This window comes from Adiantum capillus-veneris, chromosome 27, assembly GCF_014529385.1.
Source record: "Adiantum capillus-veneris isolate H3 chromosome 27, ASM1452938v2, whole genome shotgun sequence".
Taxonomy (NCBI): domain Eukaryota; kingdom Viridiplantae; phylum Streptophyta; class Polypodiopsida; order Polypodiales; family Pteridaceae; genus Adiantum; species Adiantum capillus-veneris.
Window position 1 is genome coordinate 50,437,456 of NC_140957.1, and position 11,876 is coordinate 50,449,331.

Below are 11,876 nucleotides of genomic sequence, written 5' to 3' on the forward strand. Positions count from 1 at the left end.
AGTTGCATCAAGCTTTATCAAGGACTTTCGAGCATCTTGACATTCTTTATCAAACCACCTTTTGCGTGATCTATCTTTGTTGATACCATGGAGATGCTTTATGGCAAAGCATTCTTCCGCACAAGAACAAATAGCTTTCTTGAAAGCTTCCCATTTAGTTTCCAATGGTGCATCACATTGAAGCTTTGTCATCCATAATTTTTGCTCAACCATTTCAATGTACATTGGTGCCCGTTTGAAATCCATACATAGTGATAACTTCTCTTTCCTTTGGCTGAGATTATCATGCTTAGTTGCTTCTCCACATGAAAGGTCAATACATAAGATGAGATGGTCGGATTCCGGGGTCCATTGACCAAACATAAAACTCTTTATGCGATACATGATGGCTTCAGAGAGTAGCATATAGTCAATCACACTATCCCCATTATGTCTCCTACATGTAAATCCATTGGTTCCACTCCACAAAGATACACCATTGGCAATGAGCATACCCGTGCTATTACACATGTGTAAAAGTAACTTTCCATAGTGATCCGGCTCTTTCTCATCCATTGAAGTACGATCATACAAGTGAACTTCCTCCAACTCCTTGAAATGTATGGCATATCAAATTGTTGAGTATCATGTTGCAATGTTTTTGTGCGAGCATTCATATCCCCAAATACAATAACATCACCTTCACCTTTGAAATAAGCAATGTCCTCTTCCAAATCAGAAAATGGTTGATCTCTATCCATGCAAGCATAAAAGGGAGAATCATGATGAGGAATGTAGCAACCGGCTACAAAAATGGGTGCTCTTTTTGGTGTCATAATTTTCAGCCATACATAACGTTTGTACTTGTCATCTTTCACAATTGATACAAAATCTTCCAATCCTTTCTTAACCATACATGCTAACCCTCCTTGTCCTCTTCGTTGCTTGAGATTCTTTGACCACATCAATGAATGTACATTGTAATCCTCCAAGCCGTTAATCCTTTGTGTATCATGCTCCCAAGTTTCAACAAGAAGTACAACATCGGCTTTGCTTGTTAGTTCATCAATGCCAACCCCCGCATTCCATGGGTATCCATGAGAGAGAGAGAGAGAGAGAGAGAGAGAAGAGTGTTGGATTGCTGAGGGAAAAACTGACCACCGCTTGTGTGTGTGGCGTTAAAAAAAAAACAAATAAAACTGCGTACTTTAAAAAAAAACTGCACGAACTGCAAGTCGGCATGGACTCCATGAGTTGTTATTAGGGTTGGCGAACTGCATGCACCAAGACTCCAAGAATCTGAGAGCGACTACAGTTGAGAGACAGAGAGAGGTGTGTAGTTGGTAGCTTGGGTGGCCACTGCTTGGGGTCATAATGTGCATGCAGAGGTGCTGGGTAGCCTGTCGTGCGAAAGTGGTTGGCAGCTTGAGTTGATGGCGTCGCCACTGGTTGGCAGGGGGAGAGAGAAAGACATGCGGTTTGAAGTGTGTGGGAGCTGTTTGCGAGGACTGAAGTGGCGGGTGGTTAATATCTGGCTGCATGGCGGCATAGTAAAGTAAAGCAAAAGAGAGAGCTAAAGACAGTGAAATTTTGTGGTTAGCTTTACTGCTAACTGTCCGTGGAGCCTTTGTTGCTCCATGTGCACAACTGGAGAGGGGGAGAGAAGGAGATTAGCGCAGTTGTGGCCTGCATGCGGCAGGGAAGAAGCACCCCAGAAGTGGCCGGCTCTCGGACTGCGTAAGCCCAGCTTGGTCGAACTTTGCAGTGGGGATAGGAAGAGATAGAGAGCGTGTGTTTTGCTAGTAAAAAAAAAAGAGGGTAAGCCGATGGCTGCATGGGGAAAGTTGCGAGGGAGAGAGAAAGAGAGAGAGAAAATCTTGTGGCGGCACTGCGGGTATTAGTGGTCACGCTGAGGCGGTAGCGCATGCAATTCTTGCAGAACGATATTAGTGAAACAATATCAAAGCGTGCAAGCCAACTAAAATAATGGGAGGTGAGGTTTGGCAGCTCCAAACCCGTAGGTTTTGTGCTCCACACACTAATGGAAGGATGAGGTTCGTGCATGGCAGCTTACGGAGGTCACCAGTTGTTGACGACTACTACCAGGCTTGGCTTGTGCGGTACTTTAGTAAGGCCAACCTCCAATAATTGCAGCGAGTGAACGCCTATATTCTTCCTCCAGCAATGGCGACCAAGGCAGCCGCATATGGGGCTTTTCCACAGCAGGCATGCGTTGCTTCCTGCTAAGGATTATGATTATAACTCTCTCCTCTTCATCATCCCGGGCTCAAGTCTACACAGAGCATCAAAAGTTCACTTGGAATTCTTAATCTTTTTGTTTCGATATTCTTGTCTAAGCCGTTTAACCTTTGTAAAACCTTGAAATGTTGCCTCGTAATCCTATAATGTAAACTGTTGCTAAGCCCTCTCGAGTAAGATTCTGCTCTCCTTAATATCGACCTACTAAATGCTATGTATTACTCCTCTTTGTCGTAACTAATCATCTCGACATGATTTTTAGTTTTTTTCTGTGTTTAATTAACACAATATTTACATTAACAAGCACTAAATTATGGCGATGAAGAAGGGACTCTCTTAAATTTCGACCAAAAAACATTAATTGCATCATGCAATCAATATTAAGTGAAGCAATTAGCAGAATCTGCAAACATAAGAAAGAAAAACCACTTAGCTGTTGCTTCTCAGATTGTTCAGTGTGGGAGCGTAGCCTCCGCTTTGATACCACTGCTACAAACGGGAGCGTGGCTGCCCTCCTAGAGTGGAGTGCTACGCCGACACGGCGAGAGAGAAGAGAAGAGCAACGCAGACACTGGGTGCAATCTCCCCCCGTGCAAGAGTGACCATTTCCCTCTTGTACGTATTTAACTTATAGATTTCTTGAATGGTCAAAATGAGTACAAATTGACCGGCCGGTCATAAATGGCCAAAGCTCAAAAAAGAGCACTTGAATAATAAAATGTACATGATATACATATCCATTCGCATAGGCCAAGCTGGGTCTAGTCTTTTCCACTTGTCAACTGCAATAAATAATAAAATATCAATTCTATAACATGAATGTCTTGAGTTGACCACATATGGACTTTTTGTCCTATTGTTTTGTGATCTATAATTCACGTTTAAGCTAGCATGAGAGAGAGAGAGAGAGAGAGAGAGAGAGAGAGAGAGAGAGAGAGAGAGAGAGAGAGATGAATTATCATCCACGAAGGTCAGATATGACCTATGGGACCAAAAAAAAACATTACATCTATTCTTTTGAAGTGAAGGCGTTGGATACATATCAGTTAGGGACTAAGGGTCCATCAAGGGGGAAGGAAAAAAAGGATAAGATCAAGAGCAAAACCCCAAGGGGAATCAGGTGGAGGAGGAGTTGGCTTGGGAGTTCGAAACTCCTGAATGATGGCTTTACTACCACGCTAGATTGCCCATTTACCTTGTTTACGTGCATCACACACCTTTTTGAACTCGCTTGCTTTAAGCTTGAGTTGGTTTGTAGTCAATTCCTCGGCAATCCAAAGCTTTGTCCCCTTGAAGCGGTAGGATTGGCGTAGCAGCCTTGTCCGTTCTTCTTTATTTTTGAAAGTGAGGATACATTGGCCAGGTGGTATATTCCTATGCATGTCGTTGATCCAGGAGACAATGTTGGGCTCGATGTTGATTAGTTGACGAGTGTCATTAAGCTTGGTGATGGCTTCTTCGAGGGTGTCCTCCTCAGTGCACCATGGTGAAGAGAGTCCTCCAATTCTGATCTTGAGGGCAAGGTAATCTTGTAGCCGGCATTCTTGTAAGGCTGCTTGGATTTCGTTATCAATCTTCTTATGCGCTGCCGCATTTGCTTCTTGTTGAGCCGCCTTGACAGTCTCATTGAGAGAAGCTTCAACTTCGTGTTTTTTGCCAAGTAGAGTTGCGTTCTCCTTTGCCGCATCCTCGAGCTTATTCAAGCGTTGTTTGAGTGCATCATTCTCCAAAACAAGTGCTTGGATCTGAGCCTCGAGGGCTGTGATCCTCGCATCTTGGTGAGCGGCGGGATCCTTCCTGGGTGCAGTTGCCACAACAAGAAAAATCTTACGTGTGCTAGGGGTCGGCGTGTTGAAGGAAGACATGACTCGGTGGGTAAATTTTTAAGTGCTATGTGAACAATGTAAAAACCCTAGAAGTTGGGCTCTTTGTAACCCGTGGGACGCTGTGCTTGTGATTTTTCAAATCGGAGTCGTCAAATAAGGCCTCACGAGTAGAGAAGCTGGCTATACTGGCCTGGTGTTGAGAGCCTCTCACTGTGTGAGCAAGCCCCATGTATGCATTTCTGTCACGTTGCTGCACTAGCGAAGAGAAGAATGAAAAGCGGGCTCTGTAGAGGGCAAAATCTTGTGTTGAGAGCCTCTCACTGTGTGAGCAGGCCCGGGCGGGTTGCGAAGCAGGAGAACGCCTGCACCATGGTGCGTTGTCGAAGGCCTGATGCGGAGCATGGCTAGGTTGGTTCGTCTTTAGGCTTGTGTAGGGCAGGGTTGGGTTCAGAAGCCCTCCCATAAGGCTGCCCCTCGCCCAGGGGAGGACAGCATGAGGCGTTAGAGTTCGCGACCTCTCAGAGAGAGAGAGAGAGAGAGAGAGAGAGAGAGAGAGAGAGAGAGAGAGAGAGAGAGAGAGAGAGAGAGAGAGAGAGAGAGGACGACAACTAAACTTCTTGTCTTTCGATTAGTAATTCAGTTTAAGTCAACAAGATAGAGAGAGAGGAAAGGGCAGGGGGGAGAGAGAGAGTTATGAAGAGAGAGAGAGAGAGAGAGAGAGAGAGAGAGAGAGAGAGAGAGAAAAGGGGGATGGGTGCTAAGACGGTAGTGGTGGTGGGATTAAACTAGTCTTGCTTGGTGGGCCTTTGCTATGTAACATCTATAGAATACAGTAGTACATATCGAAATTGACATTTAGCATATGAAAGAAGAAGGAGCATGACTAGTTTGCCAATGCTCGCACTGTGTGAAAAGCATATGTAGTTTTGAGAAATGGTACGTTTTTTTCTTTGTGACGAGAATATGGCGCTTGTTTTTTTTAAAAGATTAAATGGGAGGACCCAAAATTGATTTAAATATGGAACAATAGAGATTGATATGAGTTTCTTAACAATATATGAGTAATACTAATTGATGGGAGTCTTGCGAATGTTTACTTGTTTTTTTGTGCAGAATAATTGACGAAAAAGAGAGGAAAAGGATGTTGTGTTAGCGGACAGAAAAAATCAGATTTCTTTGAGACGTGCACGAAAGCGACAAGGATAATTTAGATCTTTCTTTTTTGTTTCAAGAACATGTATTTCTTGCAGTGAGGGGGATGAGCTCGTAGAATATTATATCCAAATGAACTTGTACTACTATGTGTATTGATGAATGTTTTTTCTAATGCACGTGCTACATGTAAATTCTTGGAGACGGAAAGTATGTCAAAAAATGAAGTTTTCCTCGAATGGTTGGTAGCGATTAACGTCGGATCGCATTTTTGAAGGTGGTTGTCGAATGTGCTCTGCCTTTCGTCTTTCAAAATTGTTTGTGACACCTATGTACTTTCGTCAGTTTTGGCGGCATGTGATGGAGTAGATTGTGTATTCAATGTCCGTTGTTTTTTGCTCGGTTGATTGTCGTGGTCGAGAAGCAGAACTTGAGGCTTGTTGTCCTGTTCTGCACAGCAAAAGCAAGAAAGAAAGAAACAGGATTAATGTAAGATTGCATGCTGAAGCTTGACAGTATTAGACTATATAATCGAGCGGGGTATTTCTTGATTTTTTTTTTTCATGGTGGTGTCACCTGTGGGTGGGTTGTCGATGTTGATGAAAGCGTATGGATAGTCACTTCCAAAGCGTGCTTTGTAAACATCCTTGTTGTGTTGCCACGTCAGCTTTTGTTCCGTAATTGATGGTGGCTCGTCGTTGCACTGTCTCTTGAAGCTTGCGAAGATCTCACTTGCGTCATTGTTCGTTGTATCCAAGAGGTCCTCGAGCGCGACATCGTAGCCATAGTGCAACATCTCAAGAATGTAGGGCTTTATTGGTGTCTTCAATTGAAGCAGACAATTACCATCCTCGATTGTCATGAGATCCTCGGGCACGTCAATCTCTATAGATAGTTTGCAAATGATCTCTTTCATTAGACCTAGAAAGAAAAGGAATATTAGAAGGGACAAACAAATTTGTTTTCCTTGTAAAAAAGCATGTTTTTTTAATGTTTAAAGCAATGAGAAGAAGGGAAAAAAAGAGAAAATTGCATGTGTGTAGAGCTGACCTGTTGCTCTTTTAATACCCATGCTCTTGTTTTGTTCGAGTTGCTTTACGAATCTGTCTATTAACAATCGCAGTTCAGCTTAGCTTGCAAAACTGTTGACGTAAGTGTCTGGCCGGCAACCTGCCAGGTTAAGTAGGTGCGTTTGTCTCTCTGTTGGATACTGACGTGGTTCGATTTGGGGTTTTTTCTTTGAGGCAATGTTTTGCTTGAAAAGGGTAACAAGTCTCTGCAAGGTTATACAAATGCGATCAGTATTTTGTGTGCATTGCAGGATCATAATGTGATATGGTTTATAGAGCAGTATACCTTTGAATTGCTCATTTTATCCTCTTCGTTTTTTATGTTGCCTGCAATGATGACATGGTTAGAGTTCATACTGGAAAAACCAATAGTAGAATTGTGCAGAAGCACTGAGAAAGTGTTCATAAGAATCAGAACAAAAGTAGAGCGCAGGAAAACGCTACAAAGAGTGCATTGCAAGTTAATGACAGTTTATAGATTATTTTTGCACAGATGCTGGAAAACAAAGGTATATGGAAATTTTATGAACTATTAGAGTACATGATTTACTAGCCACCAAAAAAATGGAAAAACTCTTGAGACATCAGTTATATTTTTATAGATTATTTTTTGCACAGATGCTGGAAAACAAAGGTATATGGAAATTTTATGAACAATTAGAGTACACGATTTACTAGCCACCAAAACATTTTAAATGAGATCCGTGTATAACATGGAGTGGAACAAGGCGAAATATATCAGGAGTCGGTAGATTGAGAATTCGGAGATTGCGACGATCTGTGATTCGCGATAACATGACGTATGCAAGCCCCGGTGCAAATGCATCTCTGAAGATAAGAATAACTTTGGTAGAAATTGTTGCACCCTGTGCCTTGTGTCCAGTCATGGCATATGCAAGTGTCAAGGGGAATGTGGATTTGTGAAACCATGCGCCATTGACTGCAGTTCGTTTATGCTTTGTTCGACGAAGTGTCATCTTTTTACCGGTGCAATGAATGAGAACAACGATACATATAAGTTGACCTTCGTTGTTATGCGTTATGGCGTCAACAGTACATGTTGCACCATTTGCTGCACCGATTGTTAAGTCGATGTTTTCAGTGATCATGCAACGAGCCCCAATTGCGATTGAGTCCAGCTCGTTGAACTTAGGGTCTAGGAGCCATTGCTGAAGTACATTTATGTTACCTACGTTCGTCTTCAGGTCAACTTTTGTAATGTCAATTTGATTGTACAACTTATTCAAGGCAAGGTTGTTGTAGAGTTGGACGTCTGATCTATGAGTGCAAATTATTGTAGTGGAGTCGTTGATGTAGTCATGAACATGTGATTCATCTATAATGCATGCTCCCAAGGTACAATTGATCTCATCTGTGGTTGGTCTTCTTTCACGAATAATGATCAAGAATTGGAGGAGTTCAGGGTCTGTTGCATGCCGTACGGAGCATGACATTTTGTAGAAAGTTGCATGCAGCCAGTGCACCGAGCTTGTGATATGGCATGCTTCACAAAGGTCCGTGCGTGTTTACAAACTGGGGGCAACTGTGCAAGGTCACCGAGCAAGAGAATACATGTGTTGTTGAAGGGATCTGTCAATGTGCCGCTTCTTACATTGACAATCTGTCTTACATTAAGGTCAAAAGTGGTCCGTGTTAACATAGACAGCTCGTCTATGATTATAATATCTGCTTCTTTTATATCCAAATATCGTTCGTCAGTTTCATGAATAGAGAGAGGGTACTGTTGATTTCTTGTTGGTATCTTGAATTGATAATGGACTGTAGATGCAATGCTGCTTAGTCTTGTTGCTGCAGCTCCAGTCGATGCAGCAAGTATGACGCTCATGTTCCGTCTGACATACTCGTATGTCAAATATCTGATAAGATGTGTTTTTCCGCTCCCCGGTGTCCCTGTGACGACATGCAAGCCATTCTTGGCATTCAACAATTTGTTGTATATATATGAATGTTCCGTTGTGAGTTCTGAGTCATTTACAGCAGCAAGCTCCTTCAATATGGCTAGTGACTTCAGTCGATGGTGGTCCATGCCTGGGTCATTATCTGTTGAAGATGTAATTGTTTCATTTGCTCTTCGCAATGTAATTTTTTGAAGTATCATATGGACAAGCTGATCGATTTGTTCATTGACTAGCATGTTTCTTTGTGTGTACTCTGTAATGTACATCTCCAAGTCCTCATTGCTTTGGATCAAATCCCTTGCTTGACACTCTACGAAGTAAGATCCCATTGTATTATCAGCTGATAGAAGCTCTGTCTCTTTTCGGAAGCATACATGACGTAGCAAGATGTTGTAGAAGAAGGCTTCTGTGTGGTGTCCTGGATGGTATTCAGTGAACCTGACCAATCTTTTCTGATGTTTAATGGCATTGCCATAGTTGTCCAACAAAGGTGTAGATTGTGCACTTTACCGACGTTTTTCGATAATGTGGTTTTTGTGGTACTCAAAGAATGTCAAGGTTTCAAGGGTGGTTGGTCTAGCACAATACAAATCAACAGGGTGCATCACAACATTGTGTGATTTGGACATGATATGTTCTATGTAGAATACAGCGTCGCTTTTTGTTATGACTGGAATTTGTAAGCAGTTCAATGCAGCTTCTGTGGCATAAATTGGCTTAGTCAAAAGAGCAACAGCTATCAGTTGCAGTTTAATCTTGTCGAGGCCTTCCAAACCCAATTTGGTGGCCGCTTCTGCAGATATGTTCAATGGTCCAATATCTTCAGTCTTCATTGTGTACTTGAGTAGATAATTAAAGATGAATTTGTGACACGTTGGATATTCATATGAGCGCCCCAAAGTAGAAGAACAATTGAATGGTACGGAACCACATTCCGATCATCGTGAGTTGGTCGATAGTACATCCATTTCAAGGAATGGGAATCTAGAGATGGACACGGATTTGGCTGAATGTCGTATGGAAATCCGTACTTGCATTTGCCGTTGTGGCTGTGGACGTGACATGCATCGTGACATACATGCATTTGTTTCTTAAGGACGAGCTCACGAAGTGTGCTTGCATGTATTTCATCAGTAAGTGAAATAGGAATATGAGCGGCAATCTCTGATGCTGTTTGCTCGATGTCATTCTCATCCACCCATAGGATGACATGGGCATGAAGGGATCCTCTGTTTTGGATCTCATACCGTACAAGGTAGTGATGAATTCAGCCCAGGATCTGGTTTCCGTGTAAGATATAGCGATTCATGAACTGTTTTAATCGATTGTGGAAGAGCAATGCACATTCAACTGGACAATCTTTCCAAGAGAACTCAGCGTTGAATGCCCGAGCTATCATCTCGATTGTACGGATCTCATTCCATTTTGTGGCGGTCACTTCATCAGCTGTGAAAGTAATGAATATGTTTGGCAAACCCCATGCATCAACCATGGTGATCAAATCCTTTAATGAACGTCTATGCCAGGATGGACTGCTAGCAATTGTCGCTGGGAGATTGAAGCGAAATATGTTCCTTATGGCTTCCTCGTCGTTTGCATTCTTGTGTGCTCTTTTGTACTTGTCGATATCTCTCTGCAGAATGGTGGTTGTTGTACTGTTCGCGATCAAAATTGCTTGTTTCAGCTGGTACATTAGCAGGAGGTATGGCTTGTACAATGTATACAAAGAGAATAGAGTGTAAATTCTCATTCGAATGTAGTCACTGAATCAACTGCCCATTGTACTGGCCATGTCCATAAGGAAAGAAGAACGGAAAAAGAGCTGACTCTATTGTGATGTCTTTGAAATCTGATATCCGGCTTGGCAAGCCATTGTACATGAAGGAAGCAACACGATTGAGAAGCATATTTCCGTTACGGAGCTGTATGGAACCAAACTCATGTGTGTTGTATGTAGTATATGCGTGTCGTCTAGATGGCTCAGCCAATGTTGCCAAAATCGAGAAGCTGTTTTCATTCTGGGCTTGCTCCATCAAGTCGAAGGGTTGTACCTCTGAATGACGACAGCTTATTTCTCCTAGAACCTCTTCAGACAATATGCATAACCCTATTCTTTTGTGTGGTCGTTCGGCCATGCACTTATATCTCTGCAATATGGGATTGTTCTTGATATTGAAAGCCAGGACATCTGAAATGCTTGAGGAGGATAGCTCATGACTTGTAGAGTGTCGACTAGCAGCACTCGACCAAGATATTAGTGGGTTATCTAGTAATGACCTCCGCTCTAGTGATCCTCGTGCTATTGCATGTGTAGTTTTTGTCACACTGATTGATACATCTATAATGCTAAGCAGTTGTGTGTGTATTTGTCGAGCAGAGAGAATACGCTCTATGTAGTCAGGTGCATGAATGGCAATATATCTTTGATGGGAATTAGTTGTTTTACAAGAAGTACACGTCGTCCATGAGTATTTGACTTCTGCGTGTTCCAAAGCGCTCAACAATAATACTGAAGTGAGTGCAGCAGGACTGTCTATTTCATGTGTCTCACGGCCTCGTTTGTCGTTGTACGTAAGGTTTGTCACTGCGCAAGAAGGACATAGTTCTAGATTGTGAGCGAGGATGTCACATTGCATGATCCAATCTTTATATAGCAAAGTAATTTCAAACCATGACCTAGCATATGGACGGTGAGCTGCTTTCAACTTGGCTGCAGTTCATTTCCTGGCATCATGACACTTGGACTATAACCTTGCAGGCCTTGGGAACTTCATATTGATACCTAGTATGGGAGAAATAAGGACAAATATAGTATGGCATCAATTGTTTAGGTGAAAAGTGAAGATGCAAAAACTTGGATTTATGATTGCAATATACTACATGTGTTTACTAGTCAAAGAGTTGTATGTAAAATTAATATATATATAGATGTTGGTCGACATCGATTGTATACTTATGAAAGCAGTATGCAAGTAAAGGAAACTGAAGGAACCAAGCTACAAAATTCTAAAACAAGCAAATCGATACAGCATCAATGACTGCAATTTAAAATGAAGTGCTTCATTGACGTGAAATGTGGTACAAATGTTTTCGGATTGTCCAAGCTACACGCCGATATTTGGCTCGAGCTACAGAAAAGGAATGTGAATAGTTAAACATTTCATCTTGTAGTGAAGTGCCATAAATTGAAGATATTAAGTAAACAGTGCACGGCATGCAGAAGTGCCATACAAAAGTATGGTGGAGAGTTGGCACTGTGGTCTCTCCAAAAGTTATAAGAAACGGAAGCCGTGCCCTGCCCCGTAGCGTTTATGTGTTGCGCCAAGCAAACGCATAGTCATGGGGAGTTGGATGGAAATAACGAACCTTGCAGTGTAGTCCAGCTAGAGTAACGGTTGTGCTGCAATCCAAATGTCCAGTGCTGTGAGTATATGTTCTCCCTGCAGGACACAAAATACGCATTAGCATAATACAGGGCATGCAAGGAAATGTAACATGGCAGATTTCATGCAATGGTATTTGGCATAATCTGGAATCGAGTCAACAGTAAAAGACACGGGCATGAATCTCCCTCTCTCACACACATGGCATCGGTTTGATCTGGTTCTATTGAAATAGAAGATGCCAGATTTGAATCGATGATCAATCGGCAAAATCCTATGTATCCTCAC

At 42.3% G+C, this 11,876-nt stretch overlaps 2 protein-coding genes across 2 annotated transcripts; both read right to left on the reverse strand.

Moving 5' to 3' along the window:
* Positions 1–5,544: 5,544 nt before the first annotated feature.
* LOC147421946 (uncharacterized) lies at positions 5,545–6,692 on the reverse strand. The gene is made up of 5 exons (XM_086502468.1): positions 6,573–6,692; positions 6,428–6,492; positions 6,267–6,274; positions 5,793–6,137; positions 5,545–5,666 (listed from the first exon to the last, which is right to left on the reverse strand). The coding sequence occupies exons 1-5, from the start codon at positions 6,690–6,692 to the stop codon at positions 5,545–5,547; spliced, it is 660 nt and encodes a 219-aa protein (XP_086358594.1).
* Positions 6,693–6,960: 268 nt separating this feature from the next.
* Positions 6,961–7,395, reverse strand: LOC147421947 (uncharacterized). The gene has a single exon (XM_086502994.1). The coding sequence runs from the start codon at positions 7,393–7,395 to the stop codon at positions 6,961–6,963; it is 435 nt and encodes a 144-aa protein (XP_086359120.1).
* Between the last annotated feature and the right edge of the window lie 4,481 nt (positions 7,396–11,876).